The 15,613-nt window shown below is 41.4% G+C and overlaps 1 protein-coding gene across 35 annotated transcripts in view; it reads left to right on the top strand.

Annotated features, from left to right (window-relative positions):
* Window positions 1–15,613, top strand: part of FNBP1 (formin binding protein 1) — a 92,693-nt gene that overhangs the window by 57,105 nt on the left and 19,975 nt on the right. For 11 of the 35 annotated variants that reach the window (XM_072936567.1, XM_072936569.1, XM_072936566.1 and 8 more), the window contains 5 exons: window positions 5,098–5,226; window positions 6,561–6,707; window positions 10,142–10,339; window positions 11,299–11,325; window positions 11,710–11,892. In XM_072936567.1, the coding sequence (XP_072792668.1) occupies window positions 5,098–5,226; window positions 6,561–6,707; window positions 10,142–10,339; window positions 11,299–11,325; window positions 11,710–11,892 (684 nt within the window). The remainder of the gene's footprint in view (window positions 1–5,097; window positions 5,227–6,560; window positions 6,708–10,141; window positions 10,340–11,298; window positions 11,326–11,709; window positions 11,893–15,613) is intronic. The other 24 variants (XM_030287027.4, XM_072936590.1, XM_072936593.1 and 21 more) reach the window with 6 other exon arrangements.

Here is a 15,613-nt window from a genome sequence, read left to right as displayed (position 1 = left end):
GGATGCCCACTGTTAATAATGGCCCTGCCCACGCTGCCAGTGCTGCTGCTCTGGTGCCCGGTGCTCGCAGGGCAGCGTGGAGGGAGGGCCAGAGCCTGGAGCTGAAAAATCTGTGAGCAATAGAAAGCATTCCTGTAACTGGGGAAGTGTTTCTGAGTCTGCCTTTATCATTAAGCTATTTTAAAGGGATTGGGTAGTTCAGGGGAGGGGGCAGGGGTGATTTTTTTTTTTTTTTTTTTGCGTTTGCAATTTAGTCTGATCTTGGATTTGCCAAAGACAGATCTGTTTTGGCAGGCAGTGGCCTGGCAGTGATGCATCTCACATGCTGTCTGAGTTTGAAAGAAAAGAGGGGGTGCAAAATGGGAGAAAAGAAAGAAGAAACAAAGTGACACCAAAGTTTTGACTGGAAACTCTGCCATTCTGGACGAGAGTGACTGCTGAGGAGTTGAACTGTTCCACTTAGTGTGGACCAGCTGAATAACAGCCAAAGTTTTTTTCTGCCCTTTTCAGTTATTCATATCACTCCCACCATAACAGCCCTGAGGAGTTGCATTTTTTGTCTGTGTAAACCCAGAAGACAGTGTGTCTATTGACCCTTCTGCTGTTTCTGGAATGTGTCTCAGAAAATTGTTCTCAGCAAAATATCCTCATTCTTTTCTTTACTGGAGACCAAAATGGCAGAAAATATACTTGGTTTAAAAAAATTTCTCCTACACTTCATCACAAGTTGCATTTCCTATCAAAGGAGGCTTGGGGGAGAAGGTAAATGGATCAATATAAATGAAAGTATTTAATTCTCTAAGAGCCTTTGTGTAAACTGTAGCAGTTTTCAAAAGTTTTCTTACACTTTCAGGGTTGACAGTGCCCATCATAAAGTATCCATATTCCCTTTCTCTGTTCAATTTTCTTGTTCAAAGGCATAAAGTATGAGGACTGATTTAATTCAGACCAATATGTAAAGCTTTATTAGTGCTGCTAGTAAAATGTTTGCAAGGATTATGGATAAGTTCCCTTGTCTGTCATTCTTTGGTCTCATTCTGCTGTGAACTGATTGCTGAAGTTGCATCTTACTGATGAACTGCAGGTGATTTCAAGCAGGTGGACTCACACTAAATATATCTCTCTAACATGAGTTTCAAAGGTTTGCAGGGTTAACTGTCTTCTAATTTCTTATTTTAAAAGGGAAAGAAATACCCCCATAAATACTTAAGTCAGATTTCAGTGCATCAGTGTCCTACCCTGGCATCTCCTTTCTGGCATCTCTGAGCTCCTGATAGAGTAATTTATCTGAACTAACTCATTGTTATTTGGGAGTCTGGTTTTTGCAACTTAGTTGTTAAGATGAAAATCTGCAGGAAATGTAGTTAAAATCATCTTGAGAGAACCATGTTTTTGCTCTTCCCACTACCTTAAGAGATAGATTCCACAGTGTGTGTTGACACCTCATATGGCCATTGAATTTAGTGTATTTCACCTAAGGTGGGTGTGCTGCCAAGGCCTTATTTTTTTAGAGAACACTTTTAAAGTACTGAAGACAGCCACAGAAATCAGCACTTTGCAAGTTTATACTACTCTACAGTTACCTACTGTTCTGCATTCTTGCCCATCAAGCAGCAAGGCTGTCTAAACAAAGGGAAGAAGATTGGGCTGATTCTCTTTAATGGAATTTCTGCACAGGTTCTGAGAGGAGGTCACCTGCAATAAGCCTTACCCTGCTGCAGGTGAGCTGTTACCTGGTTCAGTCTATCAGAGCTGCACTCCTTTCCCTCGAGTGTTCCCTCAGAGCTGCAGAAATGCTCCCCTGGTGTGGCTGCTCAGATCTGATTGCAGGTGCAGGGGGATCCCAAAGCTTACCTGTCTGCTCCCTGCAAGGCTGGAGGTGCTGCAGCTCCTGGGCTGTCATTCATTTTGGGAAGCACTTTTCTGGATGAGACCAGCCCTGACATTTGTGACCTTTTGGTTTTGGTGCTGCCACATGAGTTCAGACAAGAGCTGCCTTAACAAACCCAGATTTCGGGGAGGAAGCAATGCCTATATCCACTGTGCACATTTATTTTGGGTCAAAAAACTGTTACAAAGGTATGTTTGGGGTGGGAGATGTGTGGAATCTGTGCATCTTTTACAGTGCCAGGCATTTGGAAGCAGAACACTGCTGTTCTCCCCACAAACCCCTCAGGTGTACATACCCTTTTTGTTTTTTACAGTGCTGAAAGGTGACCTCATTCTTTTTTCCTTTGAAGAGGGGAGTTTTTGCTGCATACAGAGTCCCTGGCCCTGACATCTCTTACAACTGAGCAATCTGTCAGCCTGTGGAGGTGGATTGTGTTTCACATATGGAGCTGGAAACTGAGCTCTTGCTCACTCATCCCTGCCTAGTTAAAGGAGGGAATGTGTTGACTGAAAGCTGCATCCCAGTATTGTTCTATATCTGAAGTCATCGTCTGGTTTTCCAGACCCCAACTATTCCAAAACCTGTCTTCCTGGAAATACTGTTCAGAGCAAATCTTTTAGCATTAACTCTAAGAAGCCCCAAAAAAAACTTCTTTGAAGCTGTTTCCATGCACAAGTGAGCAGCAAAGAAGCAAAACTTCATTTTCTGCAAATCCCAGCTATAAATTACTCCTGAAATAGCTTCTGTGACTCTCTGCAGTTCTGTGCTACTGCGTCCATTACTCTAAATGTGAAACTTAACATCATTGACTTGTTTTTATCACTCTGTGCTTCAGCAGAGTGCAGGAGTCTCACTATAAGGTACAATTCTGTTAATACTGGAAGTGATGATGTTAGAGGAAGTGACATACTGAAATGAAGTAATAAAAACTTCTAGATTAAAAAAATATATATTTATTTTCAGATCCAAATACCTCATTGGAAAGACATTTAAACAGTTTGAAGCTTGCCAAATGCATTAAATGGCCAAGAGAAACAAAGCATCACTAGGGCTCTCTTACAAAAAGTTCTGGCTTTGGAATGCACCCAATTTTATTTACTCATCTGCTGCCCCCTCTTATTTGGGGCCAGTAAAGATAATTTTGGAAACTGAGTGTCTACTCTTGTATACATTTAGCTCAGAGTTACTTTGTCATATCCAGCCAATGAGTTTGCTCATAAAAATGAACTCTGATGGCTTTAATGCTTGCTGGGTCTGCCTGGAAATGTGTAATAATGGATTTCTTGGTTTTCTGCTTCAACAATGGAGTCAAGGGACAAATTCCTGAGTTGCATTATTTAAAATTATTTTTAAAAAAAGAAAGGAAGAGACAGCTGTATGAGTGGGAATGGGGCTGGTGTAAAGTCAGCTCAGACAATGGGTTCCTCTTAGGTAGATGAGGAGAATGGGCCTCACAAATGGATATTGATCTGCAGCAGCTGGGACCTGAGGAAGGGGTTGGGAGATGAGTGTGAACCACTCTTACAGCTGCTGCCTTTCCATGGCTGACTTTGTTTTCCTGGTAAATTTGTATTTGTGGCACAAGGATATATTGTTTTCCACTTGTATTTAATGTAGCTGCATGTGGGTGTGTGGATGGTAAAGTTTAATAAACTTTACAGCACTTGAGCAGGGAAATGATTGATATGGCTTCTTGGAATTTGATTGCAGTGGGTGAATTTTCTGGAATGAGGCACTCATCCTTTGCAGGAGTTAGTGGACAGTTAAAACTCCTGGGAACAAGCAAAGTTGAATATATGTCTTTTATTGGATTCACTTATTTGGTTATAGTCACATTCTTCTCCATTTGATGCTACTGTTTCATCTCCTGTGATGCACTTAGTGGCCAGTATCTCCTCATTCTGCTTGAATTATTTCTGTAGAAAGAATGTGAAGGGGATCTGTGAAATTCCTACAATCAGCTGCAGAAGCAATATCTGAATTGAGGCAAAATAAATTATTAGGTGAGATGTGCAAACTCCAGAAATGTGGAGGAAGGCTACTTCTTTACAAATTGAGATTTGAAACCTCCTGGCAGAATTTGTTACCTTCCAGTTATGATTACAAAAATGTTCCATGATTTAGTATTCCATGGATTTCTTGTCAGGAAACTATTGTCTGCCTGGAACAGTTCAAAGAATAACCCTGTTCTGAACTGGTTTTAATGGGAGCCCACTTAAAATATGCTAAAATTCTTTGTTCTGTTGTGTCCCCTGAAACATGGTTTTTAATGCAACATTTCTCTGCCTTGTCTGAAGGAATTATTCAAAAATTCTGCAGCAGAGCTCTAGCCAGGGAGAGCGAGTTTCAGTGTGGCGAAGACCTGGGGAATTTTGGAAGAGAATAGAAGGAAGAGCTGCTCTGTGAAGGCCAAAGACAGGGAAAGAAAAGGCATCTGAACCAAACAGATGGGTGAGGCAATAAGGGAAGAATATTGGGCAGTGAAACTGATAACAGAAGGCCTTGGGAACAGAAACATGAAAGGGTCACTTGGGGACAGATTATTCTAGGGAAAGAAGTGAGATTAATTGCCCAGTGCTCTGCTATGTTGGGTAGCAAAGCAAATCATCTGTGTGGGTAAAAATAGGAAGAGAGGCGTCTCAGCTGCTGCTCAGGCTCCTTTTTCCTTGTGTGCTTCATGCCAGGGCTGTGTGAGGAGTGTGGAGAAAGGGCTCTGCAGGGCACACAGAGTTAAGAGGTTTTGTCATTATTAGGTTGGCTAAAATGAGACAAAAGTGTTGTTTTTTTTCTCACTTCCCTTTCCCCAGAAAAGGCTGCTCACCAACAGGGAAGCAGCTCATCAGAGGAAAGCATCAGGTGGCATCCACCAGGGCACTGGGGGAGCAAGAAGTTGAGTCCAGGAATGTGCTGGGAAGGTGCCTGAACCGTGGGCAGGTGGAGGGGCCAACTTGTTCTGGTGTTTGACATGCAGTTCAAACAGAGGTTGTTCATGGAATGCAAAATGGTTCACAAAATAGCACATTGTAACCCCAGAAAGGAGCAGCAGCACTGACCACACTGCAGCTTGAACGTTTCACAGAAGAGGAGTAAACCCAAAGCTGGTGTTCAGAGTCTCATAGTGTTCTAGGATAGCAAGATGAGGAGTACCACAATGCAATTGCTTTCCATGTAGCCCAAATTATAAATTTCTTTTGGTATTTCTTCAGGCAAGACAGCAAGCCCAGCTAAGACATCAGATGGCAGAGGACAGCAAAGCTGAATATTCTTCCACCCTACAGAAGTTCAACAGTGAGCAGCATGAGCATTACTACACACACATACCAAACATCTTCCAGGTAAGGGTCACTGGCAGGGCTCTAGAGTAGCCCATAATCCTGTGATAAGAATATATTGTGCATCACCTCAATTCTCTGACCCTGACTTTTAATTTTTGGTGGTTTTTTTGGACATTCTTAGCAAATTTTACATGCACTCTGCCACCCTGAGAGATGGTAGGATAAATTATCCCTTTTTCTTAAATTAGATATAAAGGGATGAATAACACACAAGGAAGGTGACGTTGAAGTGTCGTGACAGATGAGGACAGCCTTTGGAATCCTCACAATCTTTCTCTGTTCAGCTCCTGTGTCTGTGCAGCTGGGGATGAGGGAGAGCATCACTGGCATTGTTGGGGCAGGAGGCAGCTGGGCATTGCTGCATCTCTAAAGTCCAGCAGCCCTTCATAACCTGTGTTCAAATCAGGCTGCACACATGGTTAAATGTGACCCACAATAATTCTGCAGCAGTGAGTCCAAAGGCTTTTGAGCAAGGTACTGATGGTGTTTTAGGATGTCTAAGGACATACTGCAGAGGAAGAATAAAAAAGCCATCAGATTCATTCTGAGTGAAGACCTGAGTTTGTGCTTGAATGAATGAATTGAGGGTAATGTAGTAGAACAGAACTTCTAAATGACTGTTCCCTTGTAATGGGTCATGAGCATCAGAAGTGGAAAATACAACCTTTTCAAGGGAGGACATGTCACATGCTTGTCACCAGATGAGCTGTAGCTGATATTTGCGTGGCAAACATGCACTTCTTACCCACTGCTGAAACTTGTGAGCTAAATGGACACCTCCTCTTCTGCCTCGTGGTATTTCAAACCAATGCCTTGAGATAAGCTGTTCCTAAAATCAGTGCATAAATACATGATGTATTGTGAACAAAACCAGATGTACAGGACTCCCTAAAGACTAAAAATTACCTTCTAGGGAAAAGAAGGGGAGACATCAAGATTTTTGTTTCCTTGAATTCTGCAGTGAAGTGAAAATGAGATTGTTCTGAACATGCACAGAAAATGAAAGAATTTGTTGCAGAAATTCTTTCAAAAGCCTTAGGAACCATCCTTACAAAAGTCTAAAGCTGGGATTTGACAAATCAGCAATTTTAACATAAAAAGTTAATTGAAAAAATTTCCAGTAATAGTAAAATAGATTACTTTAAGAATGACATTTTGATGTGTGAGTGAACAATATCGCTTGGTGCCTTCCTGAGAACAGCTGTCCTAGTTTGTTCTTAAAAATATATTTAATCCTTAAGTTTTAAAGTAGTTGATGTAAGCTGGAGAGGAAAATTGGGTGAAACTGTGAAGTTAATCTTGATGTTTGACCTGAATGAAATGTAATATTTTAGAAAATACAAGAGATGGAGGAAAGAAGAATTGTGAGGATAGGTGAATCCATGAAAACCTTTGCAGAAGTCGACCGCCAAGTGATCCCCATCATTGGGAAGTGTCTGGATGAGATAACAAAGGCTGCAGAATCAGTGGATCACAAGAATGTAAGTGTTGCATTGTTGGTTCTCATATTTAGTATTAGTCTCAACTTTATGGAGACTGAAATCCTGGGCCCAAGCTCAGCACAGGAGCTTTGCAGTCATGGAATTAAACCAAAGAACAGCTTCTTGTCCCAAGCTGCTTTGTCTGGGGCAGGATGTGCTCAGATTATTTCCCAAATCTACTTAACATCCTGAAACGCCTTTTCTGTGATGCTTTTTAATTTTTTTTTGTTGTTTTTTATTAAGGAATATTCTCTCATTTTATTAGGATAATTACTTTTTGAAATATTGCAATTTAAAAATAGTCATCAGCATGTGATGTTTGACATAATTTCAGATACTTAATCACCAATTCTTATAAAGGTGGTTTATATGTCTCATAGTCAGAAAACTGTTTCAGAAATGCCTTGATTCCAGTTAGCTTTATAATAATGGAAGTATTTAAACTATTGGCTACATGAGCTATCGCAAAATCTTTCTGTAAAACCTTTCTTTGCAGGTTTGAAGTTTGCTGGTAATCTGTAAATGAGCAAATCTTGATGTCTGAACATCACTTGCCTTCACAGGATGCAAAGAAACCTCTCTGATAGAAAAGCTGATAAAGATTTCGGTTGAGTTTCCTGATGTACAGTGACCACAAGGCCAAATGTGTTTTCTGTTTTGTTTGCAGAGTGATCTGCTCCCTTCCTACATGAAGCCTCTGTTCTTCCAGCCTTTCTCATGGATCACATTAGTGCTTCAAATGCTGACAGCATGTGTCTTGCTGCCTGTTTGAATTTCCCACACATGTTTTTCACTGGAATCTTTTCTGAGTTGTTCAGTGCCTGGAGCAATGAACTGGCAGCATAACCCCGAGGCTGAAGTTTTGAAATTATTCTTCTACTCTCTGTTCAGCAATTGCTCTCACAGAGAGCAGCAGAGGAACTCAGGGATCTGAAAACCACTCTCTGGGTGGGAAAAGGGGAATTGGGGCAGCGAGTCCCACGTTAGAACAAATACCCTGTTTGAGGTACAGCTTATGGTGAAATCCTGCTGGGGAGATTCATATCTCAGCTTGCACTCTGCCTAAGACTTCTTAGCAAAACACACATGAAAATTAAGCTGGGTGTTTGAATCGGGGTGAATTTTATATTCTCATGCTCACAAATAAGTCCATGATGGCTCATACACAAGTGTGACACTGGAAAATTATGACTTTGAGCACTGATAACTGAATTTACCAGGATCTCCTGTAAACACTGTGCTGACAAAAATGTATTTAACCAAGATAGTTATATATGAGCAGCTACAAAGGGTTTAGTGTGTTCTACCTGGAAATAGTTATGTTCATTAAGAGTTATTTTTCCTTAAATATCATCAAGGATTTTTTTTCTCTGGAGCAGTAATTTCTAACTGTGTTGATTATAATGGAAGTGCTGGATTAGTTACTAAATGTGCAACAGTGTAAATAGGTTCCCTTTATGCCCTCACTGCACTGCATAGAATTCCTGTTAATGCCAATAGAAACTGCCTGCACTTAGCAGGGAATAGTGGTTCCCTGTTACTGCATTTCTATATTAGTTTTAAATGGTTTCTTTTTTCCATTTCCCCTTTCTAACCACTTGAACAACACAAAGGTCGTGTGGCAAGTGTGAGCTGTGGTGACTGCCAGGTGAACCTGTGCAGAACCTGATCCAGAGGGCTCTAGCAGCAGATAAAATGAATTTGTTGTGGGCTTGGAGTTCCTGTTATGACATTATCTCTGTGATATATGGAGCATACTGGTTATTTTTAGCTCCATTGTAGTGGAATGATGTTTTGAGTAAATGGAAGGAACAGTGTAAAATTCAGAGGTGAAAAAGTGAAAGCTCCATACATAGGATAAAATACCAGTGGAGTATTCAATATAACATAGTGTAATCTCTTAAAATCAGAGAATGGTTTGGGTGGGAAGAGACCTTAAAGCCCATCCAGGGCCACCCCCTACCATGGGCAGGGACACCTTCCACTATCCCAGGCTGCTCCAAGGCCTGTCCAATCTGGCCTGGAACACTTCCAGGGATGGGGACTCCAGGCTCTTGTAAATAGTCTCTCCATCTTTCCTGTAGGCTCCCCTTAGGTACTGGGAGGCAGCAGTTGAGTCTCCCCAAAGCCTTCTCTTTTCCAGACTGAACAATCCCAATTCTCTCAGCTTTTCCCACTCTTTTACCTCCTCTTCTTTAATCATTCTTCATCTTGCTTTCATGTCTGTCGCTAAAAATATCTTCAAGTTTAGATCTCAGAAAGTTTTAATGTCAAAGAAGGACGGGATAATGGAAAGTGTTGTTCTACCTCCCTAAAACTCATGCAGGAATTTTATGGTGCCTCCTGATAGATTGAGGATCTCGAATCCATGTGGGTCTTCACAATCCCATGAAGACTTTTGCAAAGCTTTTGCTGTATCTGTGTTTTGCTCAATGGAGCTTGGCCTCTGGATATGTTTATATCCCAGCAGATTTCTCCTGAACAGCATTTTACCTACAGCCATTCACAGAACCTGTGAAATACCTTCAAAGCAACAAGTTCTTTTTATGTAACAGGGCAGTGATGCTATTCTCTAGAGAATAATAAGATATTTGTGTGCCAATGCACAGCATCTCTAGAGATCTTGGCATACAGCTGCAAGAGTATAACACAATCTCTCTTCCCAACAAAACAAGTAGATAAGAAGTCTATTCGGATATTTTTGTCCCGAGTCCATTAGATTTCAATGCATTTGGCAAGCTGAGGTCTGAATTTGATCTTATGTATAATTAATTTTGCTTGTAGACTTGAGTAGGAAGAATGCTATGGATTAGTTCGGCTTTGATTTGGTTTTTTTCTTTTCTCTCTGTCCAAAACAAGAGAGCAAAGCCATTTTACACAGTCTACAGCCAGTTTGTGGCTGAGTTAGATCCTCCTTGCAGTGCCAAAAGGGAATGTGGCTTCAGTGGCTCCCACACCAGGGCACAGGGCTGCTGGTGTGACCTTGGACTGCTCAGATGTTGGGTAAAGCTCATTAAATGTTTACAGCCATTTACTGTCACTAAATTCACAACCAGCTTGTTGACTTGTGGCAGAGTAACCACACAAAAGCTCTGTTTTATAGGAGTCTTTATTGGGATTTTCCTCTGATTTGCTAACAGCTGTATTCCCAGCAAACCTGTACCTTAAATCTTTGCTATGAGTCACTTACTGAAGTGTGATTTCCTTTTCTAGCCAGTAAAGTTCATAAGCTCTTACTCCTTTTCAGCAGAAGGTGGAGAAACTTGCATTGATCCTGGGCTCTGGAAGGGCACTCGTTCCCAGGAATGAGCCTGGTCACTCCCAGGGCTGGTCCCACATAGACAAATGTTCTTGTTCTGCCTTAATGTGCCACCAGTCTGATGTCAAGCCCCACCTGAGATGTTTACACTTGTGTTGGGTCTGTCCCATTCCAGGATTCCCAGATGGTAATAGAAGCCTTTAAATCAGGGTTCGAGCCTCCGGGAGACGTCGACTTTGAGGATTTCACGCAGCCCATGAAGAGGACAGTGTCTGAATCCAGCCTTTCCAACTCCAGAGGGGATGGGAAGTCAGAGCCCAAGTTCAGTAGCAAATCCAAGGGCAAGTTATGGCCATTCATCAAGAAAAATAAGGTACTGATTTGCAAACTTGAGCTTGGTGCTAGTATGTGTTTTGTCAATAACCTGTGTCTTGTCTAGTAATCTTGGCAAGTTTAGTTTTTTTAAAGAGAATTTTAGATTCAGAAAGTTAATAACTGATGTCTTAATATGGTGTTTTGTTGTAGTCTTTGGTTACTTAAGTTTCTTTATAACTTTGATTATTTTTTTCTTGTATAATTTTGTTAATTATGTTGCAGTTTTTAAATTAATTTAACTTAAGTTGTCATGTCTCTGCCATGGTCCATTTCTGTTCCTAACTCAGAGAAGGAGTTGTAAACCACTTACCTAGTGCCATGTGTGCCAACTAACATTGTTACCTGTGGGAAGCTTCAGTGTGGCGTTACTGTTTTGACACTCCTCAAACTCTCCTTGGCTTTCCATTCACGTTGTCTTTCCAGTCTGTGCACTGGGGTCAGCAGGTGGGTGGCTGGGAGCAGGGAATTGCTGGGATTCACTCTGAAGCACAACTAATGGAGCAGAACTAACTGAGCAGTTGACTGTAAAAGACCATATTAACTTATGTACCCATTAAACCTTTTCCATCCCACTGTCATACTTTACACCATAATGCATGGCAGCATTTATCTGGGGTTACCAGGACGTGTCAGGGGAATGGACTCAGTCACGTTTCAGTAACACTGATGGAAGCCCAGAATAGCTTCGTTTTTTTGACCTTACTCTTACTCTGACCCTTTACCAAACCACTTAAACTTGAGTTTTAAAAATCTCCATGTGCACAAGGGGTCATTCCTGTAGTGCTGGTGGGGGAGAGGACTCGCTGTCTGGTGCTTACATCAGTGTAGCCAGAATAAAAACACAACCAGGACTAACTCCTGAGCAAATTCATAGAATGATCTGTACAAGTGAAGTGTGATGCACGTTGCTGAGGTATGATTTGGAAGCAGGAAGGAATGTGGTTTGTTGTTTTCCAGATAATAGAAACGCTACTGGGCACTAAGGTACCTTCCTTATCTGATCCATTTAAATTCAGGTATTTGAAAGCTCTATCCATATGCATTATTGCAGCTGTCCACAGAGCAGAACAGGGCAATTTATGGGGATAGTGCTGCATGGAAGAGTCTGCATGAGCTTCCTTCAAAATACTTTTGTGTTACTCTTCTGTTGCATCACTTACTAATACTTTCATTTATCACAACTCTTCATTTAACACGACTTTTAACTACTGCTTTCTCCCCTCTTTTAAACCATGGCCTTTAATATTTAATTATTTAATTGTTTTTTTCTCTGGATTTCAAATATTGGTTTTGATGCTTATTTTCGTTTTGTGTTTTATCTTTTTATTTTGGTTTTTATTCTGTCACTTCTCCATCTCTTATACGTAGCTTATGTCCCTTTTAACATCCCCCCATCAGCCCCCTCCTCCACCCCCTGCCTCTGCCTCACCCTCTGCTGTTCCCAACGGCCCCCAGTCTCCCAAGCAGCAAAAGGAACCCCTCTCCCATCGCTTCAACGAGTTCATGACCTCCAAACCCAAAATCCACTGCTTCAGGAGCCTAAAGCGCGGGGTAAGTTCTCCTCTGGATACCTCTCTCTCTCTCTCTCTCTTTTCTTTCTTGCGCTTTTATTGCACGTTCTGTTACGTAAAAACTTTTGTTTTGTGGACGGTTCCATTGTGTTTTATCATAACATGCAGACAAATCCAAGGATTCCCAACATATAAAGCCATTTGTAGTCAAAACCCCCACGATGAAACCACAAAAAGTAGATTTCCTGATGGAAGTGACCCATCTGGGTGTCTTGGGGGAGGAGAGGCTGGACAAAATATGGAAGGAGGAGCTGAACATTGAGTAATGCTCATGTAAGAAGTCAAAGTCTTAAGTTTTTCTCTCTGCAGGGTGTGTTCATCTCAATGTCTGTGTCAGAAGGAGATGAAAAAATTAGGAGGCATTCTAGGAGATAATAGTTGTTATTTCAGTTGGTAAAAGTTCAGTCTGGAATGATGTGACATTGTCACTGGAGCAGTGGGAACTTTGTTCCAGTCTCTCAGCTCGTGGCTCAGGTGCTGCAGTGTTAGTTTGTGTAGCAACTCTGAGTCTTGACATAAGAATCTGTTGAGAGGAGGAAGGGGAACTGATTCTGGGTGGTAACAAAGCCTTTCCATGGTCCATGTGTGCTTTAAGCCAGGGCTGCCAGGTCAGGGGAGACTGGGACACAATTCTCAATGCCATGATGCACAGATTCTGTGTGCAAAAGCCTTATTGGTGCAGTATGCAAGCTCCAAATGACAGAGGCAAGGTTCTGAGGGAGCAGGATTTGGGATTCCCCTGCCAGCAGCTGCAGTGCAGTGTGTTAGTGCTGGTTTAAGCACTGTGTGGTGGAAAGATGCTGAAAGCCTCCATGGCTGATTTGGGGATTCATCTGGGTTTAGGTCACACTGGACCAACACTTTGTGACACATCGCCACTGTTCCAAAAATTGGAACTATGGCCTGAGGTTTTCCAGGTCAGCTGCTCTTCCTGTTGCTGACAACAGCTGTGGTTATATTCATAAACCAATGTTGAAGTGTTTGTATGGAATTAAATCTTCTCATTGGTGGTCTTCATAAGCAGTAAATAAAATGTCGGCTCCCTGAGATAAAATTTGCCATTTTTCAAACAAAAATAAGACTTTATCTTCCCAGAAACTCACACATGGCATGGTTCTACTGAAAATTTGCTGGGACAGCATGGCTTTGCCTCCTAGGTGAAACCCTTAGAATTATTTCTCCAGTAAAAATTACAGGAAGGAGACAAAAGTGTTCAGTCTTTAAAATTTTTTTTAGAGCAGACAGCAACAGTGAGGAAGTGATTACTTTAAAAAACCCAAATTCTGCTCCAGGCACTCATTTAGGACTGAGGACTGGAGCTGTATAAAAGCAGAGATGATTTCCATGGGGAACTTCAGTGGTTGGTTACCAAGAACTGAGAACAGTGCTGTAAACAATGCACTGTCTCATCTGGTTACAGACAGAACAGTTAAAGATGTTTTAAACAGTTTCAGTTCTTTGCTAGGAAATTGCCCTTTCATGGGACACTCAGAACATAAAAAATCCCATTTCTTCCCATCTCTGTTTCATTGAGGAAGTGGGAAGTTTCTAAGCTGTTCAAAGGCAGGTTCTGTACGTGTCCCTCCTTACCTCAGTTGCAATTTGGCTCAGAGCATCTTTTCTCAGTGGTTTTTCCAAGTGGAGACAGACTTTCAATTCTGCTTGTGCAGCAGCAGAGCTGAGGGTGTGCTGGGTGGTGGCACCACTCCAGGGGTGACAACTGGAGCCCTCCTTGTCCTGGGCAGGGCTGGGTCACCTTGGGGTGAAGCACTGCTGGAGGTCAGGGGTGTGTGGCAATCTAATGCTCCATAGTGGCATTCAGAGAACAGAATGTTGAAAATACTGCTGAGTATTTTCTACTTGAGTTAAAAATACTGGTTTGTATTCCATGGGCACTTCACCAGTTTGTATTTCAAATGTATGAATCCCTGTTGAGTGATTGCTTGGCCATATAAGCAATTATAACTAATTGCTTTTCATAGTTCCTGAAGGAAGGCCGTTATTTGATGTATTCAATAGCTAAAAAATCCAAGCACACCTTAAGAATTTTGCATGCCATATTGCTTTAAGTGCTTTGTGTGAAAGGCAAAGTAATGAGAACAATGTGCTATAGTCTTCTCTGGAGTCCCTCAAATTTCTGCTGACACATTCACTGAGAATGTGCAAGGAAGGGCTATTGCTAAATTTTCATTTAAACCTTTCACTGTGTTCTTTTGCTATTTCATTTCCTTCCCCTGTCAGCTACCAGGATGTTTCTAAGTAAATGCTTTTCCTGCCTGACTCATCCTGAGGATTTGGAGTCCAGTGTTCAGATCATCATCTCTTATCCCAGAGGGATGAATTCAGGCCTCTTGGATCATCTAGAGATATAGAGGAGGAGGAGAAGCTGAAAACCTCTGGCAGCTTGCTCTGTCTCATTTGGAGACTTGTCAAATTCACATTTTAGAGGTCCTTGGTGATTTGTGTTTTGCAAATGGTCAGACTAAGAGATCATCAAAGTGCCCTACGACCTTCAAAAATAAAATCATTCTAACCAGGCAAAAAGAAAATAAAGAACCACCCACAAATCTTTTTAATTTATCAGGTGAAAAATGTGTGCTTGGTATTTGTTTCAGTTGATGTGACCCCTCTTGTATTAGCTAAAACTAGACAATACTGCTAATTCTGCTTTAACCTTATTAAGTTTAGTAAGATTATTTCCTCTACTCAGTTCTTTACCATTCCACTGTAAAATCCAAAAGCATGGTAATTTTGCTCAGGAGCATGGGCATTAATGTCAGGAATACTGGATTGTGATGCTCCCAGAGGAATGAGGAGGATGTAGGGTGGAACTCTCCTCTGCACAGAAGAACATTTGATCTGTACATCAGGGAAGAAACTTTTTGGAAGGTTGTGCAGGGACCAGCAGGGCAGCACAGTGTAACAGGAGTTGGGACTTTGGATCATTTAATTTGCTCTGAATTGTCTCTGCATCGCTGGGTTTGTTCCTTGGCAGAATTCCATTCCAGACACCTTCAGTGAAGGTGCCCACAAGGCTCTTTAAGTCTTATTTTAGAATATTCAGCCAAATTGCCAAGCAGGTGCTTCCTGGATTTCTTGATTACCTGAGCTCTCAAATCCTACAATGCCAGGGAAAAAAGTTTACTTCAGAAAAAATGGGATCACACTCCTTTTTTTTTTTACACTGTCATAAGAAATAAGGAAAAGTAACGATTTGATATGAGCAAGTCCTAAGACTACAGCAGGATAAATTCCAGCAGCAGGAATTGCACATTGTAATTGATCCTTGAAACACAACACGGGAATGGATTCCCATACAGCTCCTCCATGAAATCTGGGAGATCAGAATGTGTCTGGAGAAGGGAGTGTGTTTTAGCAATTTCTTTTTAAAGTTTTGGTTTAGCATCTTAAGTTGCATTTGGCAAAATCACTGGTGACTGTTAAAACACATTATATAATTAGCTATGATATGTTCTGTGCCCAGTCTGGTTTTAATTTTGCTTCCAAACCAAAAATCCAGTGAATCTTGTTTTCATGGAAGGAAGCAGATGCCTGAACAATTCACAACAGATGCAAGGTTAATGTGAAGGCACTAATACCAGTATCAGTGGTCCCTGCCAATATGAAATCCTAGTCTGTTTTTAAAAAAATTAAATATTTAGGTGCTGACTCTTGTCAGTGTCTATGGTTTTCTAATCACA

Source organism: Taeniopygia guttata, chromosome 17, assembly GCF_048771995.1.
Source record: "Taeniopygia guttata chromosome 17, bTaeGut7.mat, whole genome shotgun sequence".
NCBI classification, from domain to species: Eukaryota; Metazoa; Chordata; class Aves; order Passeriformes; family Estrildidae; genus Taeniopygia; species Taeniopygia guttata.
This window is presented reverse-complemented; position numbering and strand designations above follow the sequence as displayed.